Below are 16,570 nucleotides of genomic sequence, written 5' to 3'. Positions count from 1 at the left end.
TTTGTCTCTTAAATAACTTTTAGATTTGTTTACTTGTCTCCTTCATTGTCAGCCCTCCTGCCCAGTCCTGAGGCAGCATCCCCTTTAACCTGATGGTCTCCTAGCCTGTCTTGTGCATATCTACTCTTGTGCACTTTGGTCATTCTGCAGTCAGTTGTAAGAATGATCTTTCTGAAACTTGAATATTATCATATACCCTTGCAGTGTCTTTCTATTGCAACTACACAGGGCACAAGATGCTTCTATATTTTGAAAGTTTTGAGGTTCTCTATTCTCTCCCTTTTTCTCTCTCAAGACTTATCTTGTGCAACGATGTCCCTTATTCCCTCTGCCACAGCCACATGACTGTCTTCTAATCACTCATCATCATTGTGGCTATTTATTGTCCCTGGACCTTTACACATGCCCCCTCCCCAACTCATCCTTAGAGTACCACTTCCTTTAGGGAATCCTTCCCCAGCCTTCCTTAAAAAACAAACAAACAAACAAACAAAAAAACGCTCCTCTTTTGCTATTGGATTCCTGAGCATATTTTCTTTCCTTCAGCTGCTGCTTTGCATTCACTTATGCAATTATAAGATTATTTATCCCTTTCTTCTATTTTCTACTTAAACTCCACAAGGGCAAGGCATATTTCTGATTTGTTTACCTCTCTATCTGTAATATTTAGCACAATGACTAGCATACAATAAGCATTCATTAAGTATTTGCTGATTAAATGAATCCAGCATCATGTAAAAATTAAGCACATTTTAAAATTCAGTGTTTGTTGAGTAAAAATGTGCAGTGGAGGAAAGAGAAGGAACCGTTCATAATGGAGCCCCTTTTACATGCCAGACAATGGACACACATTATTTAGATGGAAATAATGAATTGTCATGGATAGTTTTGCTATCTTTTATAACTCCTTAAAGGGTTTTTTATGTGTATTTTATGCAAATAACATGGGTGGCAAGGTTATTTTCAATGATTTAATGCAATTTGAAATATGCCTCTGAAATGCTATTTTATTTTTCCATTAACATATTTTAGCAATTTTCAACTTGCATGGCTGGGCATTTGATTAACAGAAAAAAAAAAAAAAAGAATTGGATTAGATGTAATTAACACCTGGAATGTGATTGCCTTATTAATCTCTAATGTGTCTTAAGAGCATTAAAGATACGTATATCTGAGACATCATTGCTTCACTTTTGACTTCTGTGCCGCCCATAGTGCCTAGTCTTAGTTGTAAAAGGCATGGGAAACACTTGTCTTAATTATATTAATGATCCCTTTCCATAATTGAAAAATAAACAAATGCGATTTTACATGAGGGGTAAGTATATTGTAGAATGGATGCTCCCCACTGCTGCCCTTCTGGATCTCCTAAAACTCCTTTTCATACTGACTTCATATCCACTAAATAACAACTACAGGGGCTGGGGAGATAGCTCAGTCGGTAGAGTGCTTGCCTTGTAAGCACAAGGCCCTGGGTTCGATCCTCAGCACCCCAAAAAAAAAATAAAAATAAAAAAAAAAAAAATAACAACTACAGCCAGCCCTTCAATAGCTCCAGGTGGTTATGGTCTGAACCAGCTGGGTTTTAACTATATTGGATTTGAAACTTCTCTGAGACATGCAAGATTATACATTAAACAGGTAGAGATATATACCAGTTAAAGCTCCAGAATATATATCTGGAGTTATGATATCACCTGCAGGGTCCAGATAAAGACATGACCCAAGCAAGAGGCTGGTGACTGATCAATCAGAGGTCATGTGCCTTGTCCACAGGAGACAGCTGTCAGTAGCCAATGGAGTGTTTTGCCCTGTGGCAGCAAAGATTCACTATATGTTCTAATTTGCCAGGGAGTACTAAAGGAAACTCACAGTTTCATGTAAAAGTTCAAGTTTTTAACTTGGGCAATTAATAGTTTTGACTTTGAAATCTTCTGTGAGATACACAAAGCTTATCCATAGACCGATTTTATTGCTGTCAACCAGTTTGTGACCTCAGGTCAAAACTATCCCAGCACCTCCGGTCCACACAGTCTATTCTGCTTTCTATCCAATGTCAGTTCTTGCTGTCATTTCATACTTCCTGTGCTTTGGGTGGACTTGACTCTCTCCCCTGTCCCCAACACAGCAGGCCATCTTCCAGTCTAAGGCTCAGCCTGCCTCCGCTATTGTCTCATAAGGGAGCACCTCCCTCCTTTTGGCCTCTGGTTATCTAGTGAGACTCAGCCTAGGTTCTCATTGCAGAGGTCTGTTCCCAGCTACTTTAGCCTGCTCTTGTCCCTTCAGTGTTAGACACATAACCACACATTCATCATCCTTCATGGTTGACTTCTTTTATTATATGTGTTTGGTCTTCACAAATAAGTTTTTTTTAATACTAAAATTGAATATGAGGGTGTGTTCTGAAGTGTTATGGATATGCAGGCATGGATGGGACCAAATAGGCTAGTAGATCTCCTCTGTGGTATTGCTTCTCTTAAATACATCCAGTGACAGGGAGCTCACTATCCTGCATGGTCCTGCTACATTGAACAGTGCTGGCTTTAGAAGGGGATTTTGCTTGATCAAGTTGAAATCCATCCCCACGACTCCCCCATGACTTTTTATCCTCGCACATTTGCCTTAAATTCTTTTGCCTGCTGTGCAGTTGTTTTCTGAATAAGGAGGACTCTCGTTGTTAAAAGAAACTTTTCTTGAGTGTCTAATGTGTCCATCTAAATTTTAATGGGGTTTTGATGAAAAACAGTGTGTTCCCTTGAAAACAGATCATACATGTAAAATTTTGAGGGAGATGTTAGTTACTTAGACTCTGCCTATTTTGCCATGATTTCTTTTGAAAGCACTTTTCTTTGAGATTTCTGTTTTTATCATCAATAACATTTTTTTAAAAATTTGTGACCACATGCTTGCTTGATGTTATACCTTTTTAAAGAACTATTTTTTGTTCTGCTTTCAAACAATCAAAAATGGAATTGTCTGTATACTAAGTTTAAAATCTCGTATAGGTTGTAGTGCTTTACATTTGTCACTTTTGCCTGGATTATTATGAGTATTTTGACATCCACCTGTAAAAATAAAAGTATTTCCAGGTTTAAAATTAACTTATGTGCCTGGCAAGGTGGCACATACCTATAATCTCAGAGATTTGGGAAGCTGAGGTGGGAGGATACCAAATTGGAGGCCAGCCTCAGCAATTTAGCAACACTCTGCCTCAAAAGTAAAGGAGGACTAGTAGTATAGCCCAGTGGTAGAGTGCCCCTGGGTTAAATCTCTGGTACCACAAAAAATTAAACTTCCTTATGTAAGTGGACTTTGGTGACTAATACTTTCCCTTATTATTTTATAGTACACTGGAAACTACATTTCTTGCAGCTGACCACATTGCTTATTGTAAGTGCATCGCTGTTTTTGTGTGTTCTCAGGTGCTGTGATACTCTTGGGAAGAACCAATATGTTTCGCTTTAACCATCCAAAGGAAGCTGCCAAGCTCCGGGAGAAGAGGAAGGTGAGAATGTGAAGTCTCTAGGACAGAGCCTCAGACCTGGTGTGGGTGTGTGGGTGTCCACTGGATTACAACAGTTTAATTTTCTGGAATACAGAACCTCTTGAGAGGAAGTTTTGTAACCTGAATAGATTCTAGACAGTTGGTTTCATAATGGGGTGTCGGAGCAGGAGATCAAGCAAGTGGGGTCCAGAATGACAAGGAGAAACAGCTCTTTGCAGTTCTTTCTCTTCAACCTCTACCCCTCCCCCAAAGGAACTCCGTATCATTTTGTATTAGTGAAGAATGACTTCCACTTATCACACTTATCTTAGAAATTAATCCAATATTGGAATCATTTTCATCCCAAATCAGCCACAGTAAAGTGGATTTTTTACTGGGGTGTGAAATATAGCAGGGAGGAGTTTAGGACAGTGGGGAGAGACTGGCTTGCTGAGGTATGGCCATCCAGAGAGTGCTGAATGGGTATGGGGTCTGAGCTGAGGACCTGAGAAAGAAGAGAAGAAATGGGAGGGAAAGAAATCTGTCCAGGGATGTCATGGCTGGTCCTTACACTGATGAAGACAGTAAAGGCCCCAGATAACATTTCTAAGCCAGGAAGTGTGTGCAATTCCTGTGTATGTTCTAACACTTTATCTGCACAGTAACTATTATTGTGCCCATGTTACAGATAACTGAGCTGAGAAACTGGACTGAGGTGAACTTTCTCTAACTTGCTCTGAGGCCAGCACATGGGGAAACTGGTCCGGGGTCTTTGCCTCAACCACTGAGTTATGTATTCTCTCATCTCAGTCTACTTCTAGAAGGCCTGCCTAGGGTTGCCAGGACCAGAGATGAGAGTGAAGGACAGAGCTACAGACCCTAGCCTTTTCCAGACTGCTGGTCTGGCTACTGAAGCCTCTTTTCTGTTCCAGTCTAGGGTCATCCTTAAAGATTCTTTTAGGTATAGATTCAGAGAAATAGAGGCTTTCCATGGAAGCAATTTTGATCTAACTCTTATGTTTTTGATCTTCCTACACCTCTCCCTCCCTGGTCTTCATCACTCTGTGAGTGTGAGTGTCAATAATAACAGGAGCTGCTGCCTGCCTGGGAGAAGGATGGCAAAGAGGTCGTGACCCCTTTTCTCCACTTTAACTTAAAAAATCTTAAAAGGAGACCACCTGGTGAATTCCTGGTGAATAGCCCCTGTGCTAGAATGTCAGGCCCCTGTGTACTTCATACTCAGGGTTTGGTTTGAGGTAAACTAGGGCCTGAAGGTTCCAGATCTGCTGTCCCCGGATAGACTAGTTGTTGTTCGTGCTGACAGGAGCATGTGTATCTCATTGTCTCTCACAAGTTGGAAGCAGTGAGTCCACAGCACTGACCTTCTCTTCCTTGCTAAGGTAACCACTCTGCCCTGTGTCTGCTCTTAGAGTGGCCTTCTGTCCTCCTTCAGCTTGTCCATGACCGACCTCTCGAAGTCCTGTGAGAACCTGTCTGCGGTCATGCTGTATAACCCTGGGTAAGTGGACAGCAGTGCCTCCTTCCCTGTGATTGTCATGGTATGGTGTTCACCTTGCCAGCTCCTTTGTAGTCACAAGATAAAAGTAAAACTTCTGCAACAGCACCTCCTCAGCACATCAGCTGTAGTCATTTTCCAAGTTGCTTTCCAGCCCTTGCTATATATATACATAATTTTACTCAGTTATAATTACAACATAAATGGGATTATGTTTTCTGATTTTTTTTTTTTGCTTAACAACACAATAAGCATTAGCAAGTGTTATGAGCTTCATTATCATTTTCATAACTGTCTAATATTTTAGAGTTGGCACTTTGATTACTCAGCATGGCTTATACACTTTTATCATGTTTTATAAATTATTTGTAATAACAGAGGCAGCCTTAACTCCTAGGGCATCCATTAGAGTGCCCAGGAAATTATCTTCCCTACTTTGAAACACTGGGGATCACTGAGGATACAAACAAGACTATTTCAAATGGGCTTACTAGCTGGATGACTTGAGTGGTCAGTCTACCTGCTCAAGTCCCTGGTGACTTTATCAGGAAAATGACAGTGATAGTGAAAGTATCTGAAAACAGGGAATTGGATGAAAGAACTTTTGGGGTCTTTTCTAGTTTTGTGAGACTCCTTGATATTACCTTTCTTCTGAGGAGACTGTCACATAAAATAATAGGACTAGTAAGTATATACAACTGACAAGACCAACATCTTCTAGAACTGTTGTTTATTTAGTGGTTACTACATGCCAGGTATCATGTTATGTATCTTGCATCCATTCTTTTTTGCCAGTTGTTTTCCTATGACATTTGGGGAAATTTGACTATACTTTCTCACCTTCTACTTTCAGTTAGAGCTGTGGTATATACATCCAGGTCTGTCTAACCCCAGTACCACATTACCACTTACTCTGCTTGGGGAACAGTTCCGTCGCCTCTTACCCTCCTGATTTGGCATTTCTCACAGAGCTGAGCCATATGCTCAGAGGTCCTCACTCCTTCAGATTGGGTCACCGTAGTGGTTTGTGGGAAGCAGATACCTACAAGGAATTTTGTCAGTGTCATAGGTGAGAACTTTGATCATAGTTCTAGATTTCTCCTTTTATAAGCTAGTGTCCTAATGCCCTGATCCTATGCCTTGCTTCAGCTCAAAAGAAAAAGAAAGAAAAAAACCAACTAGTTCAATAGCATGTCTGCAGACTTCTAGAAGCACAAGCAGTTTACTCCCTTGTATCTGCCTTTGTCTTCATCATTAATCCTTTCTATCTTGTGCCATGGGTATTGAGGAAAGTTGGGCTCATTCAATAATTATTTTCTGAGATAAATTCTGTGAGCGAGACCCCTGAGATGTGAGAACTCTCTCACAGCAATTGAATAGTCAGTACTTCAGAAAGCACATTTTGTGAACTGGGGATATGGTTCAGTGGTAGAGAATTTGCACAGCATGTACAAGGTCTGTACATCACCAAAATAGAGGGAATGGAGGGTACAGAAGTCACATTTTGTCCTAGGTCTTTAATTCCTTACCATAGTTTTAGCAACTGCTGCCTGTTCCAGTGACTAAGATTTAATCATTCATTTGCTTATGTTGTTTAATATAGTATGCAGGTCTTTAGTCATTTTCTGCTTAAATAGTGTGCTTCCCCTCTCTTAAATACTGTTTTTCTAATCAAATTGTTCTGTGATATGAAGTATGATTGCCCAGCCCAAGATCCAGTTAATCCTGAAATCCGCATACCAACTTTCTTATCTCAGCAGCAGTGGCACCTTTTAACTTGAAACCATTTGGAAATGTAATGTGGCTATTTAATGCCTTTGAAAACCGAAAAGTATTCTATACTCAGCTTTTCACCTGAGACACAGGCTCACTAATCTTGAGCTCCCCCTCCTTTTTTATTTACACATGGAATTGAAGTCCTTTTTCTTCCCCCTAATGCAGGAGAATATATGGTTTTCTTAAAAGTGATGCCATTTTTTGTTATTTGTTTTTAAGTTCAAGCAGTTTTTCATGGTATTTATAAAAGGCAGTTCTGAGTGTTTATCAGAAAGACTTTCCTCGAGACCCATGGCACAAGATAGAAAGGATGAATGGTAAAGACAAAGGCAGATATAAGGGAGTAAACTTCTTGTGCTTCTAGAGGTGTGCAGACATGCTATTGAACTAGTTGGCTTTTTTCTCTATTTTCACTAGGTTCATCCTCAGGTTCCTTCAATGACTTCATTGTCTGAATATATTATTCAGTTTTGACTCCTTGCTATTCAGGTTCTTCATCATCTATATTCCTCTTTCAGTACCTCCCTCCACATGTTCTGGGCCACATCAGGAATGGTTTTCATTGCTCAGACATGCCCCTAGATCCTTTGGAGCTTTTCATTTATGAGTTTCAGAGCTGGGATGCATTTTTTCCTTGCTACCTACTTGTCCTCAAAGGCACCATGCAAATGATCTTTCCTCTGGAAATTTTTTCCAACTGTTCTCCTCCCAGCCAATAACAAATGCCCCTTATCATCCTCCGTTGTTGCATTTCTGTTACCCTATTTCATTCTTCTTTGTAATGTCCATTCAACCGTCAACAGACCTTTTCAAATGTCTCAGGGAACCAGGTGTGATTCTAAGACAGGCACAGCTGCCTGAGTACTGGCTAGACCAGTTCCATGCTAGTCAGAGGACAGAAACAATCAACAGGTACTTGGAAAATAGATCCAGAAAGTGAAAGTGAAGTGAAATAGAATGTCTTGGGGCAGAGTTTGTGGAGTTGCTGGGGGAGGCTTCCTGAGGAGTGGACATTTGATCTAAGAACTGCGTAAAGTGAAGGCAATACTTACAAAAGCAGAAAGAAGGAGATGGAGGGTGTTCCAGGCAGAAAGGAAGGCAAGTACAGTGACTTTGAAATGAGAAGGGAAAAGAGGGTTGAATAGGTGGAATTTAGTAAGCAAGAAGAAAGACACAAGGTGAGATTGGGGGGCAATCGAGGGCCAGCTAATGAAGGGCCATGTAGGCCAATGGGAGGAGTCCATTTTCTAAGAGCACTGTCAGACCACTAGAGAGATTTAATCAAGGGTTAGCCTGACGGTGTATTTACTATGATAATTAGGATGTATATCATTTAGAGAATGTAGCATACAAGTGGGAGATCATTTGGAAAGCTATTTCCTTAGGCCAAGTGAAAATGTGGTTTGGATCAGGGTTTAGCCATCAGGATGGAGCAAAGTGAGATCATAAAATCAAGGGTGATCCCCAGGTTTAGGTATAAACCACCAGGACAGGTTGTCCACACTGTTATGAGATGGAACAGGCAGGGAGGATGCCTGGAGCTGGCAGTTGGGTAAGAATTCTGCTTTTATATGAGTTTTTCCTATTAGATTGGAAGCTTTTTGAGAGCAAGATCTTTGTCTTACTTATTTCTGTACTTTAAATAAAGTCTGTCAGAGTCCAGTTTTAATGAGACATATGGGTTCTTTAAAGGTTTATTTAATTAATTTCTCTGTACATGGGTGTTCCAGATACTGAAACGAGACACATTAGGGAGAGGAAAGCATTTGTGTGGTGTAGATCAAGTCCCTGATGACAGTGCGGTTATTAGAATAATTCCAAGTTCATGTTCAGGATCCTCAAGCAAAAGGTGGAAGGAGAGCTTCATGATGAAATGGAGAATTAGGCAAAGACAATCAGAGAATCTAAGTGAGAAACGATCTGTTTTAGACTGAACTACATTTGACTGAGGAGATGGTTCTGGATGCATCTGATACTAACTTAATGCATTCTGTTCACCTGGCTTCTGTTACCAGACTCATTTTCTCTCTGCTATTCCTGTAATACTTGCTGGTACAAATTCAAATAAAAATTATTTAATACTTTACCATACCTTCTTTCTCCCTGGCTTCTAGCCCCCCTCAGCTTGCCACCTGCTGTAGAGAATGATTATCCATGAATTAAAATATAATTGGAGAAAAATTGCCTACTCTGATTTATGGGAAGCAGACACCTTATTGTGAAGTTGTCAGCTCCAGCAACTTTGCAAAACAAAGCAGAATTAAAGCGATAGTCGTGCTGTTTATACCTTTTTCTGATGTTACAGGTATAAATACCCTCAGCCTAAACTAAATTCCATGCAGTAAGCTGAAAGAATATAGAAGGAAATATATGTAGCATTTGAGCCCTAGCTAAATAGTTGTTTAAAACCATCTAAACTGCTTGGATACAAGAGCATGCTCCTTTCTCAAGGTAAGAATGTCGGACCTAAATGTTTCAAGAGATCAGTGTGTGTTTATTGAGGGTTTGTTGTGTGCTGACAGTTTAAAGTGTCCTTTGTGCCTGGGAAGACAGACACATGCATGTGAACACATTCAGAATGAAAGTAAGACAGCATGTGATTCAGAGCTGGGCAGTGGAGTAAGTGGCCTATTCTCTGGGAGGTCAAGTAGGAAGGGATGCTACAAGTGGAAGTGCTTGGGAAGGAGTTCTCCTCCCAGTGCCTTTGTTCACTTTGGGTTGCCATGCCATGACAAGTGGTGGCTTAGAAAGCTAGAGGTTATCTGGCTTCCAGTAGGAATCCTTATTGATTATGAAGATCACCTATATAATTGCCATCATGACTGTGTGATAAGCCTAAGTCCCAGAAACCTATTTGTCCTTAATGTTTATGGAGGCCAGGTCATGTTTCCTATCAACATATTTCCTCAATTTCTATCTAGTTTAGCTCATTCTCAATAGTATAGCAATACCTAGCCCATGATAAATTACTGGATCCCTTATCAAGAGAAGTATGTACTGTGGAGGGGGTAACAGAGTTACAGGGAGCCTTAAGTAAAAGATACTCCAAACCCTGTGGTCTGGTGCCTTTTTCTTCATGGTTGAGGACATAAAGATGTTCCAAGTCTATAATAATACCTTTCTTGGAGAAAAAAGGAAACACTTAGCCTTGGATACCCACCCGTTGTGGACCCAAAATTAGTCCCCTCAGTTCTGCTGCAGAATTCTCTCCAAGATTCAGTTCAAGTGAAGTGAGTCCTGTGCTGGACCCATATAGGAGAGGTAGACTGAAGAGAGGATATTCTGCATGAATAAGCCAGATGAATGCTGGGATAGAGTTGAGGTCAGGAGATGAGAGGAACCCTTGGGGTTATGCCTTGTTGGGGGAAACTCTGAAGGTTAAGCACTGATATTTGCAGTTTGCTTTGATAAATGAACAGAGCAACTCTTTGGGGGAAATGTGTCTTTGCATATAGACAGTGTGGATTAGAAGAAGTAGTGAAATTGCAGCTAAGGCTCCTTGGGCATGTATATAATATTGTGTATGTGTAACATTGTTTTAAAAATTCTGGTTAGATTGTTTTAAAAGCATGTTCAGAATCTATGATGATTAAAATGCATGGTCCAAAACACAACAGAGAATTGTTTTCTGTCTACTTATATGCATTTTGTAACTAAGTTCTTCACTTATTTTTAGTTTTGGTAGAATGCACTTAATATCAAGTTTACCATTGTAACCATTTTTAGATGTACAGTACTGCAGTGTTATGTATATTGACATCACTGTGTAACCAGTGCCTAGGACAGTTCTCATCTTGCAAAATGGAACCCTGTGCCTGTTAAATAATAACTTTCATTCCCTCCTACTGCACCTCCTGATGGCCATGTTTCTACCTTTTGTCTCAATGACTTTGACTGTGTTAGGTAATTCATAAAAGTGGAATCTTATATAGTATTTGTCCTTTTGTGATCATTTAGCTTAATATCTTTAAGGTTCATTCACATTGACATGTCACAAGTTCCTTCTCTTTTATGGCTGAATGATATGCACATTTTATTTATTCATTCATCTTTTGATGGACACAGGTCATTTCCAACTTGGGGCTATTGTAATACTGACAGGAACATGCATGTACAATATCTACTTTGAGTTTTTGTTTTTGGTTTTTCTAAACTTATGCCCAGAAGTGGAATTGTTCAATCATATAATATTTCTCATTTTAATTTTTTAGGAAACTATTGTACTATTTTCCATTAACAGCTGCACCATTTTATGTTTTCACGGACAGTGCACCAGAGTTCCAGTTTCTCAACATCCTTACCAACTGCTGTGATTTTCTGCTTTTTGATAAAAGCCACCTTAATAGATATGAGTTAATATCTTATTGTGGTTTTTCTTCCACCTTTTTTTCCTTTTATTTTTCAAGAACATTCAATTTTGAAAAAGTGTTTAGAAATATAGCAAAAAGTATCTCAAAATCCAGTTTCCCTGCTAAGTAGAGTAAATATCTTATGAATGCAAATCTAATATGGATGTACTTTCTAATTATTTAAACCAGTCCATTTGCATATTTTAAAACCCAGTCAATGGTAGGAGTCCAGGAAGTGTTTATAGACAATGGGTAGCATAAACAACTTTGCATGGAAAGGGTTCTTCTGATGGGTGAGTCATGAGGCCACTAAAGGACCAACTGCAAGGATGCTGGAGGTGAGGGCTTGAACTGAGGCAGCAAAGAACAGAACCTAGGAGAAGGGTAAGCTGTAGAGATAATTGGGGCAAGAAGTCATGGCTCTTGGATAATTCATTGGGTATGGCATGTAATGAAAGAGAAGATCGTTGACTTCCAGTTTTTGACTTAAATAATTGGTTGGATGGTACATGCTATTCAGCTGAAATACAAATCTGAAAAAGGAGAAGGAACAGGTAGGGTAATGAGAGCAGGGGCAGGGAGGATAATGAGAACAACCTTGAAAAACTGGTTCCTTGAACTTTTCCTGTAAGTGCCTGTGCATTGAGTACTCTGTCAGCAATCAGACACTCTATGGGAAAAGGTCTTTGTGTGGCCTATCAGAAAAATTCTTCCTGACTTGGAGGGTGACGGCAATTTGCCCTGTTGTGTACAGTAGATGGTCATAACTCTACCACTTTTACCTCATTCATGCTGCTTGTGTCAAAGGGCCTATCATTTGTCCATCCCTGTGCTGGCGCTTGAGTGAAGAAGACAGACTGAGGCTTAGTCACCTTGGAGCATAAATCAGCATGCAAGGAAGACCCATGTAAAGTCTGTCAGAAATCAGGACAGCAAAGACAATGTCTTCGCATACACCAAACTTGAATTACCTTGGGGGTCTTTGATTTAGAGAAAGCAGTTCAGTTCAGCCTGCTCTCCTATGCTCTGCATGTCACTGTGCTGGCACCAGGTCTTCACACAGTCCTGTGATCAGCTTCCACATTTCACTTTAAATCACCAGTGACTAAGCCCTGGTGATAAATGCAGGATTTGGAGTCTCTTACTCCATATGTACTTTGTTACCTCCCTAGGACCAGTTTTAACAAACAGGAATTCAAGGAATTGATGGAGTACCTCTTGTTACAACAGACTTGAGTCAGAGCTGCTTTTAAGAAACCCTCCTCCCCTCAAACTAGCTTCTAGTCTTTACTTAATTATTACATAGAAAAAAAGTTGATACTTATTGAATGTTAGCTCCCCCTATCCCTCTTAACCCCAACACACACACATACATCCTTCCTCTTCTTCCTCGTACTTTTTCTTGGTGTTAAGGCCTCCTGCCTCCTTCTTTCTGAAGATGCTGGGACTCTTCTCAAGTTTCCACAGTTCTCTCCTTTCTCCAGGTTCCTGAGCACCAGCCTTCTTTCCTGTCCTTTGATAGCAATCATTGCTATCATTCCCTTGGGAATTCTTTTTTTTTCCAAATTGATTCCACAAGGAGACTGTCTTTCCAACTCTTTTCCTCTTGCTGCTAACTTTTCACTTTTTTTTTTTTTTTAAGTTGCTGATGGACCTTTATTTTATTTATTTATATGCTGTGCTGAGAATTGAACCCTGTTACTGACACTGAGCCACAACCCCAGGTCCAACCTTTTCACTCTTGATAATTTTGCTGCCTATTGCTGAGGAAGAATATGTTGGACAGTTTTTTTTTTTTTTTTTTTTTTTCTTTAAATGACCCATATTGTCCATTCATGAGGAGTAGTGGTACATATTCCAGGGCTCTGTCTTTGTACTCTCAGTCATTTATGGCTTCTCTGGAAGGCTCAGGGACCTGCCCCTGGAATTCTCTTCCAACCTGAACCTGAGGGTGGAGGTCATTATACCTCCTTAGCCCTTCATTCTGACCCCTTTCTCTTCCCAACATCTGGCCTAGCCTCTTAGTCCCTACAGGGTGACTTCCAAGCCCTAGCACTATCATCCTTCATTTTGTTCTGCAACATGGTCTTCAGTTACTTTTTACCTTGAGCTTGATCCTTTGTTTTAAGTGAACAAAAGATCTTTCTCCCCTCTCTCCAGGCTTCTGTGTTTATAAAACCATCTATAAACCCTTACATCCTCTTTCTTTGGCTAGTTGTCATCTTTTAAGTTGACTATAGGAATTGCGTCCTCAGGAAGCTTTCTGGGCATATCCAGTTTGAGCTAAATGCTTTCTCTTTATTCTTCAGCAGGCATTCTGTGCATACCTATGTTAGTCAGGTTTTCATTACTATGACCAAAATACCTGATGACAACAACTTAGAAGTGGCTCATGGTTTCAGAGGTTCAATCCATGGTCTACTGGTTCCATCACTCTGGATCCAAGATGAAGTGGAATATCATGGCTGAAGGAACAGTGGAAGAAAGTTTCTCAGCTCATGGCAACTGGAAAGCAGAGAAACAGGAATGGGTCACAGGGAAGCTGTACCCTTACAGGACATATGCCATTTCCCCACCTCCAACCACATCCTACCTCCCTATAATTACCAGCCAGTCAGTCCATTTAAATTAAGAGAAACTGATTAGGTTACATCTCTCACAATTCAATATTCAATATTCCTGCATTAACACAGGAGCTTTGGGGGGACATCTCATATCTAAACAATAACTCTGCCTTTATCATAACTCTTTCCAAATTCATTTAATGCATACTTGTGCATTTAATTGATGTAGGTTTCTTGAAGGCGGGTACAGTACCTTACTGCATCACTGAATCTTGCACAACGAGAGACTCTCATGTAGTGGGCACTTACACATTCATTTAGCTGTTGGTTTTGGCCAGCAGATGAACCCTCAGTACAAAGGATGTGTCTACTCATTAGTTTCCAGGTGCCTCATGCTTCATATTGGTTATGGGTGCATCTTTGTGAGTACTTCTTATATATTTGATGGCTATCTTGATTATAGATAACATATCTCTTGGTTTCTTTGATGTTCTATAGGCCCAAGTATTTTTTTTTTTAACAATGAAATAAAAAATTATTGTTTAGTACTCAGTTCCTTCCAGAGCAGAACTCTCCAAAAGAATTATAGCTGGTTTGCAAATTATTGTAACCAGTAAAATCCAACTTCAAAGCAGTGGTTTTTGTCTTTGTTCAACATGCAGCCTACTAATTTTCCAACTTACCCATGTCTTTAAAAATGTATACTCTGAACAGTAAGAATTGAAGGTTTTAAAAGTAAAGTCTTTGCTACCCAAGAATATTTTATCCTTCCAGCTGGGCATATAAAGTTGGGCATATCGTTTCTAACATAGTTTTGGAACTTACTGTTGGCCTGTGTCTCAAGCTGCCTGGAAACTGATTTGTACACACACATGCATGGTACTTAGTGCCAAAGAATCTTTGGATGGGGCAAAGCAACCTGGTGACTTCCTTTGGGAGTTAGCTCCACTTTGGGGAAGTGCCAAGCCAGGGTCTTTGCCAGCAAATAATTTCCCTGCAGGGGAAACATTCTCAGCTGGCACAGCGTCTTTATGAAGAAACCAAAATGACTGCTCAGGCCTCCTCTTCCTTGCTCTGAGACTGCAAACAGGCAGCTAATTTGGCAGGGTGTGGAATCTTTCACAGCTTCTTGAAAGTGCTCGAAGCAAAATTAGATACATTCCAAGTTCATTTCAATCTTGAAAATAAAAGAATTTTTACTGGTACATTAGCCTCCTCTAAGCACTAACCAGTGGTGAGCCCATTTAAATGGATACATTTGAATAATTAAATTCTGAAGAGAAGAAACACCTAGGTCTCAAGCCTTGTTAGATGAAAAAAATGTCAAAAGTCAGGGTCAGACCTATATTTAGAAAGCTGCCTAGGGACCTTTATCCAAGGCGTGTAACTGCCAGCGGTTAGGTTTGGTTGGCATCAGGACCAACACTGACCTTGGTAACCATGGAAGGACCTCAATTTTAAAGATGTTCTATAGTCACCAGGAGTCGGAGGAAGAGGACAAATGAGTGATTATTAACTTTAATTTGTTCATCATGAGCAAATTAGAAATCTCAAAGCAAAAAAATTACTGCAGAGTTACAGATATTTATAGATATATAGTTAGATGCAGATATGTCTATATATTATATATATGCATATTTGTATTTTACCCTTTTTACCAAAATATGCTTGTATTGGACTGGTAAGAACTTTTGGTCTTTCATATTTATTTTCCTTTCATAACTATTTTTCTATGTCATTTTATCGTAACAGTTTGTCTATATAAGTTCAATATCCTTAGGATGTTCCATTGTGTCGCTATTTCATATCTTACAAAACTTTGCTTCTTTTGGTAGGCATTTTGTTTTCTAATTTTCTGCTATCACAAGCTATTGGGGTGAAGAGATTCGCAGCTAAATTTGTTTGTTTTCCTATGATGGCTTCCTCAGGGGAGAGAAGAGTAGAAGTGGAATTTGTAGATTAGAAATATATGAAGTTTTAAGGTTCTTGATGCATATTTTTATACATGGTGCTCAAACGTATCAGCACCATTCCCCTTGGTTTTGTATGTGAGGTTCTATGCTATATTTCCAGGAAATTGAATTGAGGGTTCCTGCAACAGTGGTCTCTTGAGAAACATTCCCTGGGCATCCTGGTTATCACAAGGATTCATCAAACCCCTGATTCTTCTGTGCTGTGCTACCTGCTGTGTTGCAGAATGCTGCATGAGGTTGGAACCAGCATTTCTGAGGCTTCCTGTTTAAGAATGGAAGCAGAGTCTGGGAATGTAAAGGTAGAAGGAATGAGATTCTGAACCAATTGTTCTAGGATTCAGATGCAAAAAGCCCAAGGAACCAAGATGCTAATGAGGGTTTCTTAGCAGTTGGCCAAACTCATTTAAAAAAAAAAAAAAAAAAAAAGTTGCATTTTTCCTCCCATCTCTCACCCTATCCTGGTTTCTTCCTTAGCATTTCCCTCCCCATCTTCCTTTTCTTCTTCCCTTCCTCTCTCCTTTTGCTAAACTGAGAGGACAAATGCATCACATTAGGGAGAGAGTAAGAAGACATCAATAACAGGGTTGCATCCTTCATTGTTTTGAGCCTTGGCTTCACTGTAGATGACTGCAAGGTTCTAGAAAACAGACACAGACTCTAGTTTGTTGTTTGCTGAGTGCTCAGCATACTACCTGAAACTTAATAGAAATCTAATATGAACTAAGAGGGATTTCTTTTCCCCCTTCATAGCAATGTGAGAGAAGTTTCAGAAATAGAATTTGATCATAGCTGAAGATATTCTTGACAAGCTTTTCACTTTCAAATGGGTCATGGTTCCTCCTGCATGTTCTGGGAGGAAAGATGACATTCTCTTGCAAGCTCAAGTGTATCCTGCTACCCTGCTCCAC

General features: G+C 39.9%; 1 protein-coding gene across 4 annotated transcripts in view; it reads left to right on the top strand.

The window, feature by feature from the left end:
* Kif16b (kinesin family member 16B) overlaps positions 1–16,570 on the top strand; it is a 315,616-nt gene that overhangs the window by 174,124 nt on the left and 124,922 nt on the right. For all 4 annotated transcript variants that reach the window (XM_047540972.1, XM_047540973.1, XM_047540971.1 and 1 more), the window contains exons 16-17: positions 3,423–3,505; positions 4,915–5,003. In XM_047540972.1, the coding sequence (XP_047396928.1) occupies positions 3,423–3,505; positions 4,915–5,003 (172 nt within the window). The remainder of the gene's footprint in view (positions 1–3,422; positions 3,506–4,914; positions 5,004–16,570) is intronic.

This window comes from Sciurus carolinensis, chromosome 2 (assembly GCF_902686445.1).
Source record: "Sciurus carolinensis chromosome 2, mSciCar1.2, whole genome shotgun sequence".
Lineage (NCBI taxonomy): Eukaryota > Metazoa > Chordata > Mammalia > Rodentia > Sciuridae > Sciurus > Sciurus carolinensis.
This window is presented reverse-complemented; position numbering and strand designations above follow the sequence as displayed.